Source organism: Chionomys nivalis, chromosome 18, assembly GCF_950005125.1.
Source record: "Chionomys nivalis chromosome 18, mChiNiv1.1, whole genome shotgun sequence".
Classification (NCBI taxonomy): domain Eukaryota; kingdom Metazoa; phylum Chordata; class Mammalia; order Rodentia; family Cricetidae; genus Chionomys; species Chionomys nivalis.
This window is the reverse complement of record NC_080103.1, coordinates 59,994,380-60,018,324: the sequence shown is the minus strand read 5'-3', so window position 1 is coordinate 60,018,324 and position 23,945 is coordinate 59,994,380. Positions and strand designations below refer to the sequence as shown.

Genomic DNA, 23,945 nt, shown 5'->3' with positions numbered 1-23,945 from the left:
GTCCCATGGGAATGCCCCAGGATACACTCAACGTGTTAAGGCTGACTAGGGACAGCCTGCAGACTAAATGCTGGTGAGCCATGCTTATAGTTCCAGCAGTCCATCACATGAACTTTGACCAAAATCATTATTGCCCAGGGCTGGAGAGATGGGTCCATGGTTAAGAGCAGGAATCTGTTTCTGCAGAGGATCTGGGTCCAGCACCTAGCCCCCACACGGCCGTTCACAACTGTCTGTAATTCCAGATCCTGGGGACCCCACACCCTCTTCTGCCCTTTTCTTTCTTTTCTTTCTTTTTTTTTTTTTTTTTTTGTTTTTGTTTTTTTGTTTTTCGAGACAGGGTTTCTCTGTGGTTTTGGAGCCTGTCCTGGAACTAGCTCTTGTAGACCAGGCTGGTCTCGAACTCACATAGATCCGCCTGCCTCTGCCTCCCGAGTGCTGGGATTAAAGGCGTGCGCCACCACCGCCCAGCAAAATATTTATTTATTATGTATACAATATTCTGTCTGTGTGTATGTCTGCAGGCCAGAAGGAGGCGCCAGACATCATTACAGATGGTTGTGAGCCATCATGTGGTTGCTGGGACCTTTGGAAGAGCAGGCAATGCTCTTAACCACTGAGCCATCCAGCCCCTCTTCTGCCCTTTTCAGGAATCACACATACACGCAGGCAAAGTCTCAATGCAAAAAAACAAAATAAGTAAGTCCTTAAAAAATATTGCTAATAACAAAAATATTTCTGTCCTTTTTTGTGGGGGGGGGGAGGGGTGGAATTATGCTATGTGTCCCAAGCTGGCCTCAAACTGACCAAGCAGCGCAGGCTGGCATCAAATTTGTGATCCTCCTGTCTCAGCTTTGCAGGTGCTGGGATTATAGGTGTTTTCTACCATGTCAAGCTTGAGAAGCTTTTATCATTTACAAAGTGGCAGGTGTGTCTCTGGGCGTAACAAAGTAGACATCCATTAAACAATAACAATATAATGTGACTCCTACAGATTGTTTTAAATTTTCTAAGTCACACTATAAAAAATGAAAATAGATGAAATTAACTTAAAAATAGATCTTAACTCAATATATCCAAAGTATCATTTCAGTATGCAATGTTTTTTTATTTTGTTCTTTGGCCATTACATACATGCTTATACTGCATTCTGATTATTCATAGATGTGTATAATGCATTCCAATTATGCTCATTATGTTTTTTTTTTATCTTCCTCCCCCCCACACACATCAGTCTTCTCCTTCTCCTTCTAACCCTGGTTCTCACACTCATATCTTTTTGGGGGCTGAGTTGAGTGACCACGGGTTTGAAGCAAACTGCTGATGCCTGGTGAGCATACAGCGGATACACAGCTGATGACGATTCCCCATTCCCACTAAGTGTCTGTACCCAATAGATCAGCAGGGAGGGGCAAGGCCCCCCGGAGTTCCGCCCCATCTATGACTGACTCTCGACAGGGCCAGTTATGTACAAGTCCCGTGCAGACAAACATAGCTGCTCTGAGTTCAAGTCTGCAGTGGCTGTGGGGCCCAGAAGATGGGCCTTCTTCCTGTTTTCTCTACTGCTCCTTCCCGTCCCCTCTTATGTGGTGTTTGCTCAGCTTTAGAGGGGTATAAATGCCCTGGTGAGAGCTCAGTTCTCAACCATCCTGTCATCCTGAGAACCTTGGTCAGACAAGAGCCTGCGTTAGCCATTGTCACTGCACAGAAGGGCGTATCCCATTAAGGCTAGGGTAGCTTTTGTATATGGGTACAACATATACATTGAGGTGGCCATCAACAAACAAATTTTAAAGTAAGCAGCATGTCACACAATTTGTATTTCATAATTACAGCATGTTCCAGGTTAGGATAGGCTGGAGGGATAGATAGGAATTCATATTGTTGCAGCTACAGTTCTTTGACGGGGCAAAGCTTATTCTTTGAAGTGGTAAACTGGCTTGGGAAAATGGATGGTTCAGGGGCAGATCACATGCCTGGCATTTTCAAAGCTCTGAGTTCAATCCCCAGGACCTTAAAAAGAAGTAAAGGGCCAGGCGGTGGTGGTGCACGCCTTTAATCTCTGCACTCCGGAGGCAGAGGCAGGCGGATCTCTGTGAGTTCGAGGCCAGCCTGGTCTACAAGAGCTAGTTCGAAGACAGGCCCCAAAGCTACAGAGAAACCCTGTCTCGAAAATCCAGAAGAGGAAGAGAAAGAGGAAGAAGAGGAGGAGGAGGAGGAGGAGGAGGAGGAGGAGGAGGAGGAGGAGGAGGAGGAGGAGGAGGAGGAGGAGAAGAAGAAGTTAAAATGAAGAGGTAAACCGTAAGTTACTAATATAGAGTAAAAAGTAACCATTATTTTTGTAGTTTCAGGGTTCAAATCCAAGAGCTATTCCATGATAAGCATGCATTTTTATATGCTATCTTTTAAACATCTTTCCATAGCATATGTGGCGCTTTTTGTTCTTTTTAATTAACTGGGTAACAGATATACCATGATTTATTCTTTTTTTTTTTTTTCCCTAGAGAATCTATGCCAGGCTGGCCTCCAAGTGCCTACATAGGTGGGGATTTGAACTACCGATCCTCCCGTCTCCGCTTCCCCAGTGCTAGGATTCCAGGTCAACACCGCCACTCCCAATTTACACAGGGGCTGAAACCGATCTCAAGGCTCCGAGAATGCTAGGAAAGCACTCTTCCGGCTGAGCGACAATTCCAGCCCGGGGTCCTTCAGGCGGAAGCGTGGCCGGCTTCATCGTGACCGCGGAGTCCTTCAGGCAGGAGTGCGGCCGGCTAAACGGTGACCGCGGGGTCCTTCGGGCTGCGCGGAGCCGGCTAGGGAGGGCGGACGGGCGCGTGTGCGCAGGCGCGCAGGCGCTGACTCCCCGCGCTCGGGCGAGCTTCTGTCTTTCTGAGCGCGGACATGGTGAGAGCCGGATGGTGTCGGTGCTCGGGAGTCGGGCGGCGGGGCTGGCTTGGCAGGTGGCGGCGGGAGGGCCTGCAAGGCTGATGCTCTCTTCTGGAGCCCAGGCTGGCCTAGAGCCCCCGGCTATCCTCCTGCCTCCGACTCCTCAGGCCGGACTGGGAAGGTTTCTTGCGATTGCTCAGCGTTTTCCGCAGTTCCTCTGGGCGGCCTGCTTTCATTCCCTACAGCAGGGATTTGGGTGTGCCTGTGTCGTTATTCCCCCCCCCCCGCTTCTCCTGATTTTGAGTGCTTTTTGTAAATAATAATTTGGGATATACAGATTTTTGAAAATCGTTAAAGATACTGTTTCAAAGCTAAAGATTTTTAACTGGAAAGAGAGCTAGCCAGCCTAGGCCCACACCGGAGGCAGAGGCAGGCGGATCTCTTGATTTCGAGGCCAGCCTGGTCTACACAGGGAGTTCAAACGAGGCAGGCCTTCATAGCAGAGACGGTGAATCGAAATTTTGGTAATTCGTTTGACCTACTTGTGGTTGGTAGCAAGGTAGACTGCTTAGATGGTAATGGGGGCAACATTTGAGGACTCGAGGTGTTCTGAAATCTCAACCTTGTTGAATGTGTCTGCGTTCGACAAAAACGGTCATTTCAGGTCAATGATGAGCTGGCATGTATTCTGAATCAAAAGTTGATTATTAACCACTTTAGCTCTAGAATTACTCTGAGACCTGAAGATGCCGGGCGCACATTTGAGGCTGGGTTGTGTTTAGGACGATGAAAGCAACGTAAAGAAAAAACCATACGTGGATGTTAAGCGTGTATATAAAGGGTCAAACCATGTGAGTACTGACGAAATCTGCTTGTTTACTGCAAGGGTACACCGCAGAAGGATGTCACCATCAAGTCAGATGCTCCTGACACCCTGTTACTGGAGAAGCATGCCGATTACATTGCCTCCTATGGCTCCAAGAAAGATGATTATGTACGTATGACTTCCTGTTGAAACCATTCTCAGACTGACAGCTATAAGAAGTATTTGGCCTGTTTCTTCAGCACTATCTCACTGCAGAGGGCTGAAGTCCAGCATGATAGGTGTGCCTTGTATACCAGAAAGGTTGACAGAGCGCTTCCTGGCACTCTGAAGTATGGTTGGATTTATTTGCCCACAGGAGGGTCTGCACCTTTCTGGCTCAGGTATAACCTTGAAGGTCAATGATGTGTTGGCATGTATTATCTGAATTTTGCTGATGTGTAATAACACTTTAGCTCTAGAATTACTCTGAGACCTTGAAAAGGTTTTACCTAAACTTAAGTGTGTTCCTGGGGAAATAAAGATTGGCAGGAGAAGACTGGAGTTGCCAATGAGGTCCTCACCTGAAGAAATACTTGTAAAATGAGTCATGCTTTATTTGCTGCGGCATAAGGTTCTGGAATCCATGTAGGGTTCCATCTTCATCTTCTCTTTCCGTATGCATAGGCTTCATTTGTAAATGACAAAAATTGGGTGTCTGGCAAAAAAAGAGTAGGAATATTGGTTACTTTTGCCTAATAAACCTGCAGTTGGCACTTGGGAAACCCGAGCCTCACTTTAGTTGGTCCCAGTTAGCTTAAGTGAGGTGGATTGTATGTGAAATGTCCCTTTTAGGAGTTTTGATAAATTGAAGAAACTTCTCTAGGAATACTGTATGTCTGAGTACCTGAGGATGAGCGGCATCTACTGGGGTTTGACGGTGATGGACCTCATGGGACAGCTCCATCGCATGAACAGAGAGGAAATCCTGGTGTTTATCAAGTCGTGTCAGCATGAGTGTGGGGGCATCAGTGCGAGCATTGGGCACGATCCGCATCTTCTCTACACTCTGAGCGCTGTCCAGGTAGGTGTTTGTGACTAGATCCCTGGGGCTGGAGTTGTGATTTATGGGGAGGGTCAGTTAACTTCCTTCTAGTCCTTCCTACAAGGTCAGTGATGTCTGTCATGGCATGTATTAGCTGAATGCCAACATGATGCTTTTCAGAGACTCTGAGACCTTGGAGGGGACATTTCATCTGTAACTGAAACTGACTTCAGGTGAAATTGATTTTTGTGTAGAGCCAAAGGATGTTTAAGTCCTGCCTCTTGAGTTTCTTAGATTATCAATGGTTTATGTAGCAAAACATTGTGACTAAAGGTTTGGAATGACTAATTTTCACTCAGGGTTAAATTAATGGTGGCTTAGATACAGAACGAATCTGCTATACTGATGTCTTTCAGATTCTCACGCTGTATGACAGCATTAATGTCATTGACGTGGATAAGGTTGTGGCCTATGTTCAGAGTCTGCAGAAAGAGGATGGTTCATTTGCTGGAGACATTTGGGGTAAGCCTGGTTTATCTACTCCATACTCAGAACATCTTTGTCTTGGTAGTAATCGTAAGATTTCAAGTTGTTCCATCTTTTCAGGTCCCACTAAGCAGTTGGTCTATCTGGAGTAAATGGCCTGCTGGAGGTCCCAGCATGCCCGTGCTGGCTTGTCAGCACCCACTCTAAAAGATAAGGTAGGTTCACGTTTATCCCCAGCGTTTGGGGCTTTGAAGGGCTGAACTCCCTGAAAAGTCTTGAAAAGTTTTATCTACTCAGTAAATACCTGAGTTGGGATGGAGAAAAAATTTTGATCTAGATAATTTGTTTTCGGGCGACACAGAATGCAGGCCTGAGACCAGCTGCTTTGTGGGATGTGAACCTTTTTATAAAGTAGGGTGTTAATGTATTGACTTGAATTTATTAGCATATAAACCTTGCATTTTGTAGGTTCCTTCCCTCTCTAAATAGCGCAGAGGGCCCAAAAGGCTTTCTCTTTCTAGCTGGTTTTCTTGGGTTTTGGGGTAAGATAGCCTGGGCTTTGGGAAACTTAGTGAGCATGGTTCAAAGCTTGTTCATTGGGAACTTGTATTGAGGTGACTACCTTGGCTCTTTGTCTTCTAGGAGAAATTGATACCAGATTCTCATTTTGTGCAGTGGCAACTTTGGCTCTCTTGGTAAGCTTTAAATGTTGTGTTGAGGGACCTCATGGAACGTTTATGAGGGCTCTGGGCGATTGTAATAGGTTTTACTTGTTTTTGTAGGGCAAGCTTGATGCTATTAATGTGGAAAAGGCCATTGAATTTGTTTTGGCCTGTATGAACTTCGATGGTGGATTTGGGTGCAGACCGGGCTCCGAATCTCATGCCGGGCAGGTAATATTGCTATTTAATAAAATTTAGAGGAAATAACCAGTATTAAAAGATGAGGGGTGTTTTATGATAATATTGTGTTGTGAATGGCCAGACCTTGTGAGATCAGGTACGTGATTTGGGGTGTGTCCTATCTATAGGGTCTACAGTTGCAGGCTGTTGGATTATAGACATGAATCTCCACCTGTGACCTTAATATACAATGAAAACATTCTAACATAACCCACTTATGTTAGCAAATATTTGCTTGCCCAGAGAACGTAATTTAAGTTGTAAATTAATTGACCATTAAGGAATTCCAAGCATAGCATTTCACTGTGACAGGGAATCCTAGTACACCCTTATACAGGATGGAGTTTTAGTCATCATGGTAGTGGCTGTCACTTCCTGTTAAGTTATACCTGTGTACTTTATGTCTGTAATTTTAGATCTATTGTTGCACAGGATTCCTGGCGATAACTAGTCAGTTACATCAAGTGAACTCTGACTTACTTGGTTGGTGGCTTTGTGAACGACAGCTGCCCTCAGGTGGACTCAATGGAAGACCCGAAAAGGTATTACTTGTGCTGGCTCTTTGTTACAGCCTTGAGTGGGTGGTGTCCTGTGCTTAAAACTCACTTGTGTTTTCTGCACATATTCCTTAAGGAGAGTGAGCGGTCATGATAGAAGGAGAAGTTGGGGTTCTCATGAACCACAGGTCCATTTCCAGGCTTGGAATGTGTAGGTGCTACCATGGCGTTCTCAAGTGATACTGGGGTTGGGTGTGGCTCAGCCTGTAATTGAATCACTGAGGAGACTTGGCCATGAGATGCTTGTGTTTGAAGCCACTCTGGTCTGGTCTACTTAGAGAGACCCAGGATAGATAGCCAGGGCCACATAGAAAGACCCTGTCAATAAATAAAAGGATCATGGTGAACATTTCAAATATAGTTACTCTGAATCCAGAGTGCTCAGGTAACATGCCTGGTAGCCGCAGAGTAGCTGTGTGCTGTTTATTTAGCTAACATACAGCAAAAATAAAAGTGAACTTGAATGTGTTCAACGTCCCCAAAGCTGCTGCAGACACTGAGATAGATCCTCTGAAGGATGTTTATTTCTACAGAGCATTTGATCTTGTAGCCGTGTAATTTGTTTGCTTGTGGATAGTGCTGGCACATGCAGAAATTACAGAATGTACAAACTAGCATTTGTACTTTGGCTGTGTGAGAGGAGCAGAGAGAAGCTGTGTGTGCACATATATGCTTGCCATCTAGTACTAAAGTGGGGTGGGTACCAATGTATGGGAAGTGGTCTCAACCTGCCACAGTCTGCCTGGTTTCCCCCTTCCAGTTACCGGATGTGTGCTATTCCTGGTGGGTTTTGGCCTCCTTGAAGATAATTGGGAGGCTTCATTGGATTGACAGAGAAAAGCTGCGCAGCTTCATCTTAGCATGTCAAGATGAAGAGACCGGAGGCTTTGCTGACAGACCCGGAGATATGGCAAGTACAATTCCATGGTTCTGCAGTTTTTCATTGTTGGCTCAATTTTATGATTCTGGGCCTTTTGGTTGTAGAACTAACATTTGGTCCAAAGGTTGCTCTGAGTTTTTGTGAATTTGTAACATAAAGGCTAGAGCTCATAGAAATTTCTTACAATACTGTTTGTGAGGTCCTGCATATTAAAAACTGAAGGCTTTCAAAAAACTTAACTGTATACAAAAATGACTAAACTTGATTCTGCAGAGTTCTTACCTTTCACTGTTTATGAACTGCCCACAGGTGGATCCTTTTCATACCTTATTTGGCATTGCTGGATTGTCACTTCTGGGAGAAGAACAGATTAAACCTGTTAGTCCTGTCTTTTGCATGCCTGAAGAAGTGCTTCAGAGGGTCAATGTCCAGCCTGAACTAGTGAGCTAGAGTCAGACAGGCATGGGAAGATGTGTGCAGTCGAACCTGGAGTGACTGTGAATATTGTATATCATGTTAATGCAATCATAATTACATGTGGTATAAAATACATTGTATTTAGATCTTCTGTAGTGTCCGAACATTACAGTTTTAGTCTACTTGAAGTTTGTTTTGATGTCTTCATAACAGCAAGCTTAAGAACTGGTTTTTAATGCCTTCCCATGTCATGTTGACCTGTAATGATTGATGGAAAATGATTTTTGTTAATACAAGTGAGTAAAACTCATTTAAATAAAAGATGCACAAAATGTTGAGTGGCTGTGGAGTATGTAGCTGTTTACTTAGAGTTGAAACATTTACTTTGTTTCAAACGGATTATCTCCAAGGCTGTAAATCAGAACTCATGAGATGCACAGGTTGGGCTATGGGTAAATGTTTCAGGGAACTCAGGTCTATTAAAGTTCAGAGGCATGCAGGTATCTACGTCACCAATGGTCCTAAAAGTAATTATTTTTGCTTCCCCACCAAATGAATTGGTTTACTGAATGGGTTTAGGCGGAACTGGTTCTTGAGTCTGATAACTTGAATCTCTGGAAACTCTGGACGTTTGAGATTATATTGAGGTTGAATATGATTAGGTGGATTGGTCAGATTAGGGGAACCGTTGGGTCAGATAAATGCCAAAGGAAGGAACTAGCACCATCGCCCTCCCCTCCGCCCTTAGTCCCACTTGGCACTAGACAACAGTCATTTTACACTGAGTGCTAGGATTCTGGGCATCCACCTGCATTCCAAGCAAGCAGTCTGTGAAATGCACACGCCTGATCTTTACAGGTTAGATAGGAGTTCAGGTTCATGTGTTTACATAAGAGCTGCTTAAGTGTTTTAGTCCAACCATGAGGTTATACCGAGTATAGTCTACATGTCCCCTTTATATTGCTGTGAGCAAGTTCCATTACACACTTGGAAGCTATAGAGAAAGAAAACCTGTCTTGAAAGTATTTAATTGGTGCTTGGTTTCAGGGGTTTAGTCCATTAGGATGGTGGCTTGCAGGCAGACAGGTTGCTAACTTCTAGCAACAGGATTGTAAGAGCAAGGGAGTGCCTTGAAGCCCACCCCTGGAGACTTTTCCTCCAAGGCCACACCTCTTAGCAGGCATTTCTGCTCTGGGCATTCAAACATGGGGGAGAGAAGCGTTCTTACTCAAACCTTTGCACCGCATTGGAGTTCTCCAATTAACTAGAGAACGTTCATCCTAGATTCTGCTCCTGGGAGTTACTGTATTTAAGGGCTGTAAATAAAGTGTTATCCAAAGGTTAAAGTGTAAGATAGTCGATTTTTTTTCTCTACTATGAAACTATAATACTAGAAGTCAGACAATTGGATTGGTAACCGCTGGCTTTGTCATGTGTGTCATCGTGTGTACAATTTTTTTTTTTTTTGGATTTTCGAGACAGAATTTCTCCGTAGACACACCCTCATTGTAGGCACAGGGGTATGTGTATTGGGGATAGAATTGGATCACGTGTTCAGTCCAAGTGCTTGGCTAGTGTGAAAATTAATTAAAAGCCTGTTGTGACAATTGACAGCCAAGTTGGTGGCCATTGCTGGGCCTTCAATTGTTGGATTACCTGTGCTTTGAATAAAGTGTGGGGGTGGGGCAAGAGAACAGAACAGCGCTTTCCTACACCAGCAACGCAAAGGTAACAAACGGTCCCCTCTGCGCCTGCGCTGTGCATTTCCCGCGCAGTGACCACACTGCGCCTGCGCCTGTTCTCCCGCCCTTTGCCGGAGGCGCGGCCTTGGAGCCTGCGGGAGCTCGAAGCCATCTGTCAGGAAGGACTGAAGGATGCTGAGGCAGGAGGTCTCGTCAACCTTGAGTTCCCCACGAGGGACGACCCCGCACACACGGCCCTTGGCCTCCGCGTCCCGGCCCAGCACGGAGGGCGCGGCGGCCGACAGGAGCAGCAGCAGCAGCAGCAACAGCCCGGTGCGGGCCACACCAGGCAAGGATGGCTGACACCAGCAGCCGGGGCTTGGGAACCACAGCAGGCCGGGCCAGGCAAGGGTGGCTGACACCAGCAGCCGGGGCTTGGGAACCACAGTGGGCCAGGCCGGGCAACGATGGCTCACACCAGCAGCCAAGGCTTGGGTACCACAGCGGGCCACGCCAGGCAAGGATGGCTGACACCAGGAGGCTGTTCGGGGCCTTGGGAACCACAGCGGGCCGGGCAGGGATGGCTGACACCAGCAGCCGGGGCTTGGGTACCACAGCAGGCCAGGCCGGGCAAGGGTGGCTGACACCAGGAGGCTGACCCGGGCCTTGGGTACCACAGCGGCCAGACCTTCCTAGAGGATGCTTAGGGCAGTAACTACAAGTCTTCACTGATGGGGGTGGGATTGTTCGCGCTTTAAACCCAACACTGGCGACCACAGTTGAAGGCTAGCCCAGACTATAGAATGAGCTAGTCTCAATTGCAAACCAAATAAAACGCGGAGAAAGAAATCTCAACTCTTCAAAACTGAGAGGAAGTGTGACCTAGCTCTGCTAACTAGTATATCCATGTAAAGCCTCAATCACCTCTTGTTTTAAGGTAAGTTCTGTAAGACCCAGGCTTCCCTTAAGTTCACCAATAGAAAATCCTGGCTTGAAATTTTCAAGCAATCCTTCTGCTTTAGCCTCTTGAATGCTGGATTATGCCACAAGCCATCAATCCTGGCTCAGTTTCCTCAAAAGAAAATGTTTTCACTTTTCTATTGAAACCCCTGTGAGTATGTGACAAGGGTCAGCAGGCAAGGGAACCAAGTTCTGGAGGCAGCGCTCTACCTCCACCAGGTGGGCTCTGGGAGTCAGGCTTGGTGGGTCACCTCGCTGGTCCCCTACTTCCGTGAATGGGACACTGTGTGTATGTTTTCTTATAGTGGAGAGCTGGGCTTTGGCTGATGGGTTTTAGTACTAAAATGGGATGATAGCAAGTTAAAGTGAGCATCCCATCTAATTCAGATGCTTGCTGTTAAAAATAGGTCCTTCTGGGACAAAAGAGATGGCTCATCAGTTAAGGGCACTTAACGCTGTTCAATTCCCAGCATCCCCATGGCATCAGATGGAATTACAACTGTCTGTCACTCCGTCTGATGCCCTCTTCTGGCCTCTGTGATGCGCAGGCATACATGCCGGCTGAACACCCATACATTTAAACGGGCGGAAACGTCCTTCAGGGTCAGTTCAACTCATGTGAAGGATAAAGCAAGGATTGGCTGACTGGATTTTATGAGTGAAGAAATACTTGCTGAAGTCTTCTATGTTTAATATTAGGTTAAAAGTGTTTAAGGGAAACAAGCTTAAGAATTACGGAGGCATGATTCCTAAGTCACGAGGATGACCTATCTGTCTGATAACACTGAAACGAGAATCTGGAACAGAACTGAGACACAAGACACATTTATTCTGCGTGTGTGTGTGTGTATGTGTGTGTGCGCATGCATGGTTGAATGTGTGGGGACTTTTGGGTGTGAGCATGTGTGTGTGCGTGTAAGAGAGAGCATAACGTTTTCAAGAGTTAAGTAAAATGAACAAAAGTTCAAAATGGCTTGTAATAAAGAATACTGGTAGAAAGAATGTGTTCACCCTTTGACACTTAGAAATTCTGGGAAGACATAAAAGTTTATGCCTAAGAAGTTGTTAGATAATGGTGACATTTCTTTATTTTTACTTTGTAGAGTTGTGTACTTTTTATGTGTATGAGTTCTCTGTGAAGCCCAGGAGCTTGGTCTCAGATTCCCTGTGTAGCTCAGTTGAGGCCTTTGAAGTTGAGTTCCTCCTACCTCAGACCCGCAGCACTGAAAATTCTAGGCGTGGGTGCTGCACCGGCTCCTGCATGGTTCTGAGTGTTTCTTATGACTGTGCGCTGTTTCCTACCAGCGGGAATCCTCTTCCATGGCTTTCTGCCTTGTCCTTAGGTGTGAAAGGACTGTATCAGCTAGGCTGGTGGAGGGCAAGCCTTGCTGGATGGTGACCAGCAGGGATCTGAACTCAAGTCCTCTTTGTGACCACTGAGTTGTACTGATGACCTAACTTTTGAAGTTTTCTTTGAGATGGGAGTCTCTGAATATAACCCTGTCTGTCCCCGAACTGGCTATGTCGACCAGGCGTGCCTCAAACTCACAGAGTTTATTTTGTTTTTGATGCTCTTTGGGGAGCTTCTTTTCTTTTCAAGACAGTTTATTCTGTAGCCCTGGCTGTCCTGGAACTCAGACCTGCCTGCCTCTGTGTCCCAAGAGCTGGGATTAGAGGCATGTACAACCAAGTCCAACTACTTTTGAATTTCTAAAGGGTTGAAAAAAAATTCAAAAGTAGTGTTATTTTTTTGGCATGTGAAAATTATGTAAAAATCAAATTTCAATATATAAAAATAATTTTCAAAGCACACAACATGTTTGTTGATTTATGTACTACTACCCTACTGTAGTACAGAGTTGAATGACTGACCGTGAGTGTATGTTCCACTAAGCAAGCTGACACACTTGTCATCTGTCCGTTACTGGAAATCTTAGCCCTGCTGTACAGTGTGGGAGATAAGAGAAGGCTGTAAATGAAAACCTGAACATTATCAGGAAATGATGTCAGTAGACACCAGGAAGCAGATGAGATGCCAGAGTCAATATTTAGAAGTGAAGTCTGGAAAGTCTGGAACTCTGTAGGCCACCAGTTAATGGGAAGGTGGAGGAAAAGGGACTTGGTCCAGGAAGGTAGTGTAAGGAGAACAAAGACACGTGGCATAGGAATCAAAGGGTGTGAAAGAGCCCTGTGTTTTCATTTGCTTGTTTGTTTGGAATTGTGTGTTAGCAGACACAGCTAGGCTATTGATGTACACTGTGTGAAATGTTATGACATGGCTGTAAAGTAGGTAGCATGTTGGCAATCACCTGTCTGAGAAAGGGCTGGAGCCAAGAAAGCCTGAAGCTGACTGTGACACTGTCTGCATAGGCAGAGACACTTGGTGAGAATGTAAACTACACCTGGGGGCTGGAGGGAAACTTCTGACTTTAGCAAGAGTAGGCTCAGTGAACTCAGACTCGAGAGCCGTATCAGAATATCTCCCTAATCAATTCCTTTAGTTTTGAAGCGAAGTTCCACGTGCTGGTCTCAGCTCACTCTTTGGGTCAGGATGAACTTAAACTTCTGAGCTCCTTTCCTCCCCTCTCAAGAAGTGCTGAGAGTACGGGTATGTATCACCACATTGGGAACCCAGAGCACTCTGCCCGCTGAGCTGCACCCCAGCCCCATGTCAGTATATGTTTGCACGTGATTCTCAAGCCAGGTATGGTAGCACGTGCTGTAATTCCAGCACTCAGGAGACTGAGGCAGGAGGACCATAAGTGGAAGGCAAGAATGGACTATAGATTGAGTTCAACCACAGCCTGAGATGCACAGCAAGATTTGTCCTAAAAACAACAAATTGTCAGGCGGTGGTGGTGCTTGCCTTTAATTTGAGGCCAGCCTGGTCTACAGAGCAAGTTCCAGTACAGCTAGGACTGTTACACACAGAAATTCTGTCTCAAAAAACTGACCAACCAACCAAACAAACTGTCAGTGATCAAGAGACGTGAAAGTAGAGGGGGCTGTCTGCGAAGAAGGGGGTTGGTAGAGTACGGGGTGCAAGAGAGGAAAATAATGGAGATTGAATATGGCCAAAGTACAATATATACATGTACAAAAATGTTATCAGGGAACTCACTATTATGATAATACAGACTAATAAAGTCATTATGAACACAGTTGTCAATCATTTAATTATTTGTTATAATTTTTAAATTATCAAATTGAGTTTATAGAAAGTAGATGTGATAAGTTTTAGGATTAATACATAATTCCTTAATGCTAATCACTAAGAATTATTCATAAATTTTCAAATTTAGGTTTATCATTTGGAAACAAAAGATCTCATGCAAAACACACGGTTGCATCCAGTCTTCCTATTGGTACAACAAGCTCATCTTCTGCACGAGATACCAATTACCCACAAATATTTAGAACTCCGTTGTCTGCTGGAAATCCTCAGAGATCAGGCTATAAAAGTTGGACACCACATGTAGGATACTCAGGTAAAATTGGTGGAAGATAACCCTGATGTTCTTTTGAAAATTTTAAAGTTTTGTAAATTATAAATTGGGCGGTTAGCTCACTTGCAAGTCATCCCTCATGGACACGGAGAACTGGATGACACGTGTGTCATTGGCCCCTATGTAGCAACATGGCTACATGCTTTCTATTGTCAGTAAATGTAACATCAGAGTATTTGAACTGTTTTGACAAAAAGGAAAAAGAATCTCTTTTGTGTGATATTGAAATGAAAACTTTGATCCTAAGAATATTCTTGAGTGTTTTTCTAATACTAAAATTTTAATTTTTGTTTAAATTACTCAATTTTGTTGAGGGATCAATTAATGGATGTTTGGTGTGCACCAATTCTCTAAGGCATATATAAGAATGCCTTGGCTACAGAGTGTGTAAGTGTTGCCTGACTTCCTGGGAAGGTAAGAGCAAACATCTGTCCACCCTGGATAACCACCAAAGCAGACCAAAGAAACGAGTCCACCCAACTCTAGCTTGAGACCTCAGCCCACTGAGATTGGGGGTAGGAAATGGGTGACTCAGAGCTGACATTCGCATTCCTAGCTCTGTCATTACATCTTTTACAGACTTGGGGATGTGTTTAGATAACGAACACCTACCTTTAGCGCCAGTCACCGTCTCAACAGCACCACCTGTTGGGGGCCACCCCTCAAGTCATGGCTGAGATCCTCTCACACCCAACCACAGACTCAGGATTTTTATGGTTATAGAAAGTGCACTATATATGTATTTTGTTGATTTTTGTGTTCATTTACTGTATTCATTTTTCTGGGTCTTCTACAACAAGTACAAGTTGATTGCATTAAACATTTATCTCCTTATCTGAGGCCTCTCTACTTGCCCTCCTCTTGGCTCCTTTTCAATTCTCTCCCCATAGTGTCTTTGCGTCCTGATATTCTCACACTTATGTATGCAGTTGTAGTGGACTAAGGCTCCTCAAATGGCCCACTTAATATTACTAACCTCTGTAGAGGGCAAACATGGCTTTCAGATATGGGTAAATAAGGTCATAGTCTTAGTGGTTGGGGATTAGAACTTCAGCGTATGAACATGAAGATAGAGTGAAGCCCATGGAACCGGCCACACTACATTCAGTACTCCTAATTTCTTCCTCATTGCTGTCACATCAAGTGTAAGTATGTGGGCATCATTGTGAGTGCTGCTGACATTTCTCTAGCAGTACCTCCAGCATTTCCCTTCGGCATTGCAGCCACCCTAAACACAGCAGTCTTTCTTACACTTGAGATTTCATACACGCCGTTCGTTCATTCTTTCATTCATCTATTCATTCACTTACTAGTATTGTGAACCAAACCCAAGTTCTGACACGCGGTAGGCCCTTGCTCTTCCACTGACCCAATCTCGCAATCACCCTTAAAATAAATTGAGTAAATAACAGTACCTGTTTGATAGAATTTTGTAACAATTAAATGAAGTAAATAATTTAAGATGCCCTTGACATGTGATAAGCACTTAGTGAATGTTGATGCTTAGAGCTAGACACTGTGGTAGGTGCACAGCACGCATTTATGTGCATACACTTTCACTTGTTGCTTGTAGCCAGCTCTTGAGTAGACATGACAGTTACTACATTATCCTTTTTGCTTTATGGTTATTTATTATAAAATAATTTTAGCACTTATATGATAGAATAAGCTGAATAATATGTATTTTAACACCAAATTCAAAATTCCCTTAATAGCTTTATTTCATTAAATTGTAAAATAAACCAATGTATAAATTTATCTTCTATGTGTAAAATTAAGGCTTAGGATGTGAGCTCATCCCAGGAGTTAGAAAACTGTAGCTAGATACAGGGATAGCCACCTCCTAGTTTTTTAAAACCCCACAAACTGGCAGTGGTTGGTAGTATCTACCTGTAATCTCAATACTTCTTGAGAGGTGGAGGCAGGATTGCCTCAAATCAGAGGCCAGTCTGTTCTCCTTAGCAAGTTCAAAGTTGCTAGGGATACACATTCTGTCTCAAAATTAAGGCAAACCATCCTTAATATGAAGTTAAGTTTTTTTTTTTTTTTTTTTTTTTTTGGTTTTTTTCGAGACAGGTTTCTTTGTGGCTTTGGAGCCTGTCCTGGAACTAGCTCTGTAGACCAGGCTGGTCTCGAACTCACAGAGATCCGCCTGCCTCTGCCTCCCGAGTGCTGAGATTAAAGGCGTGCGCCACCACCGCCCGGCTGAAGTTAAGTTTTGACATAATACTTTTTTTTTTTTTTTTTTGAGACAATGTTTCTCGGTGTAACATTCCTGGCTACCCTGGAACTCAATTTGTAGACCAGGCTGGCTTTGAACTCACTGGGATCTGCCTCCAGAGTACTGGGACTAAAGGTGTGCACCACAACACTCAATCTGACATAATACTTGGAGCTTTAATAGTTTTATTTGTTTTGAGTAACAGAGTTTTTGTTTTGTTTTGTTTTTTAAAAAAATGTTCACCAGGTGGTGGTGGTGCACGCCTTTAATCCTAGCCAATGGGAGGCAGAGGCAGGTGGATCCCTTCAGGACAGCCAGAACTACACAGAGGAAATTCTGTCTTGAAAAACTAAAGCAAGCAAGCAAACAAAGATGATAACGGCCCCTCTTTTGGATGTATTAACTAGACGTGGTACCTGTACAAGAGCCGTGCAAGGTCAAGGCTGCAAGATCAGCCACCATCCCCGCAGGCGGCACTGGTGGGATTCAGTAGAGAAAAGCTAGGCGGAGGTGCGTTTGAGTGGTACTCTGTGTGGAGTTGGTGTGGGTCAGTGTGCATTGTGTTTCACGTGTGACGTTATCAAAGAATAAATAAAAGACATAAAGATAGCTAGATTCGGGGCTTTGAGGTCTTACATGAAGGAGTACAAACAGCCGTTCACATTCATGTGTATGTTTGACCTGCCAACTGTTCCCAGCCACGTCCTCTGCAGTGTCTGCACACACCCCGTCAGTCATCGTAGCCGTGGTGGAAGGAAGAGGGCTGGCCAGAGGCGAGATCGGGATGGCGAGCATCGACTTGAAGAGCCCGCAGATTATCTTGTCGCAGTTCGCAGACAACACGACCTACGCAAAGGTGCGTGTTACTACAGCTACAAATTTGAAGTGCTTATAGACCACAAAAGAGAAAAAACAAGCACATTAATTTAAAAAGTTTTGGGTTGATAATAAATATTTGATAAACTCAGAATGATTTTGAGTTTAGACTGGTAAAAACCAGTGAGTAAAATATGGCCTATGTTTCTGATATTTCATATTTGTATTTAGGTGGAATTGTTTAATACATCAGCATTTGAAATACATTTTAACTGCAACATTGAATTAGGACTGTTGGAGTTTATCGGCACATCTTAACAATTTGCTTCTTAGAATAATGCAGAACTGCTTTGGAAACTGTTTCTTTGCCTACATTTAGAAAATGATTGTTTTAACATTTTCAGGTGATCACTAAGCTCAAAGTTTTATCACCTTTGGAAATAATAATGTCAAATACTGCTTGTGTTGTGGGAAATTCAACCAAGTTGTTTACGCTGGTCACAGAAAATTTCAAGGTAAGGAAGTTTTCATTCTGGTAGCATTCAAAATTTAGATTGCATTTCATGACATTATAAAAAGCAGCTGTTTGACTAGCTATATATTTAAGGTCCCAAGGTAGTTAATTCATACACATTGGAGTCTAATATATTACTAAAAATCATAAAATTTATTGAGAATACCCTCTATTTGACACCTGAATTCTACTTTAAGCAAAACAAAAAAATGTATTGGTTAGTTAAGAGGTGTTCTCATCTGATGTCTGTTGCTGTGGTATAACACGGACAAAAAGCTCCTTAGGGGAAGGAGCCGAAAACTACTTCAGCTTACGACTGCAAACTACAGACCAGGGGTGGGGGCAGAGGTAGGGGGACTCTGTGAGTTCTAGGCCAACCTGGTGTACATATTGAGGTTCATGACATCAAGGCTTTGGAGAGGGATCTTCCTGTATCAAAAACAACCAAACAAACAAAATATTAAAAAATTTTGGGGAACAATTCGTTATCACCAGGACATAAAGACAGGAATTTACACAGCTAGTGGTACTAACAAAATCCTGAATGGAGTAAAGGATCAAGCCATGAAAATATTTCAGACAAAAGTATTAGAAGAGAGAAAAATCAATATTGTATTGTTTTTATTATAACCAAGTCACCACACAGAGAGCTTCTTAAGTCAGGAGCAGTGCGAAGTAGAAAGAGCATGAGCCTCAGAGTGCAAGAAGTTAACTCTGAACTGGATGGCATGTGAAAAGTTACTTGACTTTTCAGAATTTTATTTAGAGAAAATTAGAATAAAAGGACTTGTATACTTATTGTGAAGATGAAATGAGATGCTTATAAAACTTCTGGCATGTGTGTTCTTGCCTGATGAAGGCTCCGGTAGTCGTAACAGAGCACACTCCAGAGGGGAGAGAAGTGTCTTTGAACCATGGTCTCTTTCACTGCAGGCTGGGTGGTTAAGGCTGGCCTTGAACTCTTGATTATCTGCCCTCACCTCTGTGGGATCACCTGGCTTTATCCTCTTTTTTTTCAAAGTAGGTAAATTCTTAGTTCACAATGTTACTTTTGTTTTCCTCTCTGTTTCATTGAAGAAAGAGAGCCACTGTCATTGGACATGGTGTGCAGGCCACCCTCACCTGTTACACCTACCCTGTTCTGTGTGCCACGAGGAAGGAGAGAGACAGCACTTATGGCTTCTAAAGACTTTAATGAATCACCACATAAGTGCATCAGGGATCGATTAGGGTTGCAGGACAAGGACTCAGGAGCCTGGTTTCTCCTGGCAGCCTCAGGCAGGGACAGAAGCGAGTTTATAAGCACAAAAGTCACAAACATTTGTTGCCAAGTTACAGTTACAATTTTCACCAATCAGGATTTAAAGATTAGGGGCTTCCTTGAGTGTGTTCGCCTTTGTCAACTGATCTACAATGTAAACTTTCCAGTCCAACCAATCAGATTCATTTGTTCCTCTGTTTCTAGGGACAGCCATAATGTGTGTAGAGAGCTAAAGACACACAATGACTATTTCTGTGGTTTAGGGAGGAGGGGGTCAGTTACTGGAAGATACAGCTCCCCTACAGCTTGGGAACCTGAACTTTGTTTTACCCTACATGTAAAATGTAGTCTGAAGTCAAAATGGCAGCACTTAGGCCAAGGTGCTTTTGCTCCCTTCAGATTGAACAAGGACATCTAGTCTCAAACAAAACTAAGCAGACCCAGGAGCTACTGCCTCACTTTGAATCATGTGCCCATGTAGATTTGATGGTGGGATTGATGCAATTCCATCATGGCACCGCCTAGGTCTAAGGGTGGGTGTGCCTTTCCTCAGTTATCTTAACTTAGAGAGGACCCAAAAAACCCAAGTAATGTTTCTGTGGGATCCAGTTCCTAGATGCCAGAGACTCTCATGCTTATTGTTTTATTATTGTTCTTAATATATTCATTTAAGTTCGTGAAAGTAATTTCCAATTGAGAATTACAGATTGTACTGTCATTCACACAGAAAGATGGACAGCCATTTTCTTTATTTCTTTCCTATTTGTTTTCAAGATAGGGTCTCACTATATAGCTTTAGCTGTCCTGGAATTGACTTTGTAGACCAGGCTGGCCTCCAGCTCACAGAGATCCACCTGCCTCTGCTTCCCAAGTGCTGGAATTAAAGGTGGATACCCCTACTCTCGGCTTCCATTTTCATTTTATAAATGAGAAAAACTCATTTAAATATTGGAAACATTATATATTGGGAAGGTGTTTAATAAACCAGAGTTATTTTTGTGCAGGTCGTTTTGTTTTTAAGACAAGGTGTTACTCTACTTTGAACTCATGAAAATCCTCCTGCCTCAGCTTCTCTGTGTTGGGATTTTAGGTCTGATCCACTAGGCTTAGGTAAGAAATCAGTATTGAACAACAACATGACATTTAATGATTTATTTTAAAATTAAAATCTCTTTCAGAACGTTAATTTCACTACAGTCCAAAGGAAATACTTCAATGAAACAAAGGGCTTAGAGTACATCGAACAGTTGTGCATCGCCGAGTTCAGCTCCGTCCTGATGGAGGTGCAGTCCAGGTGAGCTGCAGCACCTCTTTGAGCGCTCGCTCCTCCCCGGGGGATCTCTCTCTGTCCTGATGGAGGTTCCGTCCTGATGGAGGTTCCGTCCTGATGGAGGTGCAGTCCTGATGGAGGTGCAGTCCTGATGGAGGTGCAGTCTAGGTGAGCTGCAGCAGCTCTCTGAGGGCTCGCTCCTCCCCGGGGGATCTCTCTCTGTCCTGTACTTGCTGTGTTACTGTCATCTAGAAAATGGCCTGGCCCACAATGCACATCTATTTATTACCGAAATACATTTTTGTACAAGGTATATATTTATGATTTAATTGTATTTAGATTATATGTTATAATTATATATCTAGATTTTCTCCAAACGAGTAATAATTTATTGCTCTGATAATAGCTGCTCATTTACCTCATAGTGAAAATCTTTTTTTTTTTTTTCTTTTTTTTTTTGGTGACCCCGACGTGATATGAACACGCAACCTTCATAGTGAAAATCTTAATTAACTATAGGATGCTAGAAATTTGAGTCTCAGAAGAAAAACACAGTTAGCCAGACATGGAAGCCCATAGTTGTGATCTTAGTTAGCACTCTAGGGGGCTGAGGCAGGAGGATTGTTGCAAGTTTGAGGTCAGTTAGAGCTATACAGTAAGTTCCTGGCTAGTCAGGCCTACAAAGTAAGACTGTCAGCCAGCCAGTGATGCCACACTCCTTTAATCCCAGCACTCAGGAGGCAGAGGTAGGTGGATCTCTGAGTTTGAGACCAGTCTGGTCTACAGAGTGAGTTCTAGGACAGCCAGGACTACACAGAGAAACCCTGTCTTGAAAAAAAAAAAACCCAAAAAGAAAGAAAAGAAAAAGAAATTACTGTTATTCTCTCTCCCCTCACTCATTTTCTTTTTCCTTCCCCACCCACCCCATCTCACTCTGTATCCCTGGCTGGCCTGGAACGCGCTGTGTAGACCATATTGGCCTTGCCTCTTCAATGCTGGGGTTGGAGACACGCACCACTCTGTCTTCTGATAAGCAGTTTTAAGTGATGAACTTGAGAACACTGCTCTTTATAGCTGAGCGTGGGACCCAAGCCTCAGCATTTGGAAAGACGATGCTCAAAGATTATGGTAGATTCCAGACAGTCCTAAACTAGAGTAAGACTGCTTCAAAAACAGACAGATATTTGTCCATTGTTAAATCAGTTTTATAAGATTATTTAGTTTCCAAAATTGGCATTCTCAATATTTTTTTCTCTTTGGATTTAAGAAATCCTGTCTAAATGTTTTACATTTTTCTAATATCAAGGTGAATTGAATATCTCTTTCTGCTGCAGCAGCTGTTTATCTATCCTGAGTTTACAATGCTGGGCTGTGCTCACTCACAGGTGTCCCCGCTGTGCTCTGTTTACTCACAGGTATTACTGCCTCGCGGCTGCTGCAGCCTTATTAAAATATGTTGAATTCATTCAAAATTCAGTTTATGCACCAAAATCACTGAAGATTTATTTCCAAGGTAGTGAACAGACAGCCATGATAGATTCATCATCAGCCCAGAATCTTGAATTGCTTGTTAATAACCAGGACTACAGGTAAGGCAATCTAAGTTCTTACAAAATGTTATCGATTTCTGTGACTAGTTACTTGAAAGTTTGAATTAAATTAAGTTATTGGTGGAGTAATAGTAAATAAGCATTTTAAATTGCTGGTCTATTGTTGCTGAACCCAGATTTTTCACAAATCAGGTCTTCAGAAGAATTACGTTAACTAAACAAGAAAACTCAACCCTTCAGCTGCTGAGATTGGGTGAGGGACACAAGCAAAGCAGATAAACAGATGCCCGTGTGAGCGTGGGTTCCCAGGACGTGGCTGTGCAGGGCCTGATCATGGTCTTGCGCTATCTTTAGCCCTTAGCAACCACCCCTTGCCTGCCTCTGTACTGTAGCTCCCTGTGAGGAGCAGATGAAAGCCTTTGGAATGTAGGAACTGTATTTTCTACCAACCCAAAGGCCAAGGTCATCAGATAGCGTCTGAGTCCTGTGGCTGAAATGTCAGCTTTGCTGTTTTCCTACTGTGCATCACCAGTGTATCACAAAGTGCCCCGATTTAGGACCTTCTTTGTTTTGTTATAATAAAAACTTTACGAAACTGTATCTGTGTTGGAATGTGGAGTTTGGGGCCTAAATCTGAATTCCTGGTCATGGTCACTCCTATTTGGCTCTAGAATAAACCGTGTCTTCTCCCCTGTGACGTAAGAGTTGTACATGGACAGAAGCTCATGGCCACGGGTCAGGAGGAAACAGACGTGTTTACGTTTAGCTGCCTCTTGGCACCACTGGCCTGTTGACGAAATTGCTCTACATTGCTTCTCCATTACCCTTCTTGTGTTATCAGAGCATAGAAAGTCAATGACCAACTCTGGTATTCATTTAATTTTTTGTTTTACATTGGTTAAATTTTGTGTGTGTGTATGTGTGTGTGTGCATGCACGCTCACATGTATGATCTCACACATTCTTTAATGTGTGTATAAGTCATAGGACAAGTTACAAGAGTACCAACCATGTCTCCCTTTTCCACGTGGGCTCCAGCAATCAAGCTCAGGTCACCAGTGTTGGCAGCAGGCACCTTTACTCACTGAGTCACACTTTACTCACACCAGACCAAGATCATTTTTATATATTTAACATTATTGTCTGTCTCTCCCTACTCTTTGTTTTGTCCTTAGTCATTTCAGTAGGTTGATAAAAATTATTGGCCATCAATCACTGGCTTGGCTGGGGTTTTATTGCTGTGAAGAGACACCATGACTACAGCAACTCTTATAAAGGAAAACATTTAATTGGGGTGACTCACTTGCAGGTTCAAAGGTTTAGTCCTTTATCATCATGGCAGGACATGGTAGCATGCAGATGGACATGGTGCTGGAGGAAAAATCCTACATCTTGATTTGTAGGCTACAGGAAGTAAACTGTGGCGCTTGATGTAGCTCGAGCATGGGAGCCCTCAAAGCCCACCCCACAGTGGCACACTTCCTCCAACAAGGCCACACCTGTGCAAGAAAGCCACAGAATTAGGAACCATGGCTGCCTTGTGTGCTCAGGCTTAGCATAGGAGATATTGTTGATCCTCATTCATCAGCTGTGGTTCAGTGATGTCATACTTGGGATCAAACCAGATGTGGTTGTACACTATACCTCTAGTACCAGCACTTAGGGGGTAGTTCGGAGGATCATGAGTTCAAGACCATGCTGTGTGTGTTACAAGTTCAAGGACAGTGTATGCTACTGGAGACCCTGTCTAATCAATAAAACACACAAAAAATGTAGGGTTTAGGCCTTAATTCAAATTTATTGAATTAGTAATTTGTATAATAAATTTGTTAATCACTGATATAGATTCTAGGATTATTTAATTACCAAGTTAAAATGAAATTTTCTTGGATTTTTCTTTTTCTCCTTAATGAAATTTCCAACTTGTCTCTTGGAAGGAACAATCACACTCTCTTTGGTGTTCTAAATTACACAAAGACGGCAGGAGGGAGCAGAAGGCTGCGCTCTAACATCCTGGAGCCCCTGGTTGATGTGGAGACCATCAACATGAGGTTGGACTGTGTCCAGGAGCTGCTTCAGGACGAGGAGCTCTTCTTTGGGCTCCAGTCAGGTAAACGGAGCTTATTATTTGTTTATTTGACGGCAGCCCAGGTTGGTCTTCCTACCCTGACCTTCCTGTCTCCGTCTCCCA

At 43.6% G+C, this 23,945-nt stretch overlaps 2 protein-coding genes and 3 non-coding genes across 5 annotated transcripts in view; all 5 read left to right on the top strand.

Annotated features, from left to right (window-relative positions):
* The first annotated feature begins 2,828 nt into the window (after nucleotides 1-2,828).
* Nucleotides 2,829-8,313, top strand: Rabggtb (Rab geranylgeranyltransferase subunit beta). Its single transcript, XM_057794043.1, has 9 exons — nucleotides 2,829-2,904; nucleotides 3,773-3,880; nucleotides 4,575-4,772; nucleotides 5,150-5,255; nucleotides 5,862-5,914; nucleotides 6,002-6,112; nucleotides 6,538-6,663; nucleotides 7,439-7,588; nucleotides 7,868-8,313. Exons 1-9 carry the CDS (start codon nucleotides 2,902-2,904, stop codon nucleotides 8,006-8,008), a joined length of 996 nt encoding a protein of 331 aa, XP_057650026.1. The 5' UTR covers nucleotides 2,829-2,901; the 3' UTR covers nucleotides 8,009-8,313.
* On the top strand, nucleotides 3,550-3,629 carry LOC130890320 (small nucleolar RNA SNORD45). Its single transcript, XR_009058749.1, has one exon. It is a non-coding gene; the product is annotated as a small nucleolar RNA SNORD45 (small nucleolar RNA).
* LOC130890318 (small nucleolar RNA SNORD45) lies at nucleotides 4,106-4,187 on the top strand. Its single transcript, XR_009058748.1, has one exon. It is a non-coding gene; the product is annotated as a small nucleolar RNA SNORD45 (small nucleolar RNA).
* Nucleotides 4,857-4,928, top strand: LOC130890249 (small nucleolar RNA SNORD45). Its single transcript, XR_009058696.1, has one exon. It is a non-coding gene; the product is annotated as a small nucleolar RNA SNORD45 (small nucleolar RNA).
* Nucleotides 8,314-9,849: 1,536 nt separating the features above from the next.
* Nucleotides 9,850-23,945, top strand: part of Msh4 (mutS homolog 4) — a 47,549-nt gene continuing 33,453 nt past the window's right edge. The window contains exons 1-7 of the mRNA XM_057794103.1: nucleotides 9,850-10,006; nucleotides 13,920-14,105; nucleotides 17,043-17,200; nucleotides 17,565-17,675; nucleotides 20,114-20,229; nucleotides 21,621-21,794; nucleotides 23,692-23,864. Coding sequence (XP_057650086.1) covers nucleotides 9,850-10,006; nucleotides 13,920-14,105; nucleotides 17,043-17,200; nucleotides 17,565-17,675; nucleotides 20,114-20,229; nucleotides 21,621-21,794; nucleotides 23,692-23,864 — 1,075 coding nt within the window. The remainder of the gene's footprint in view (nucleotides 10,007-13,919; nucleotides 14,106-17,042; nucleotides 17,201-17,564; nucleotides 17,676-20,113; nucleotides 20,230-21,620; nucleotides 21,795-23,691; nucleotides 23,865-23,945) is intronic.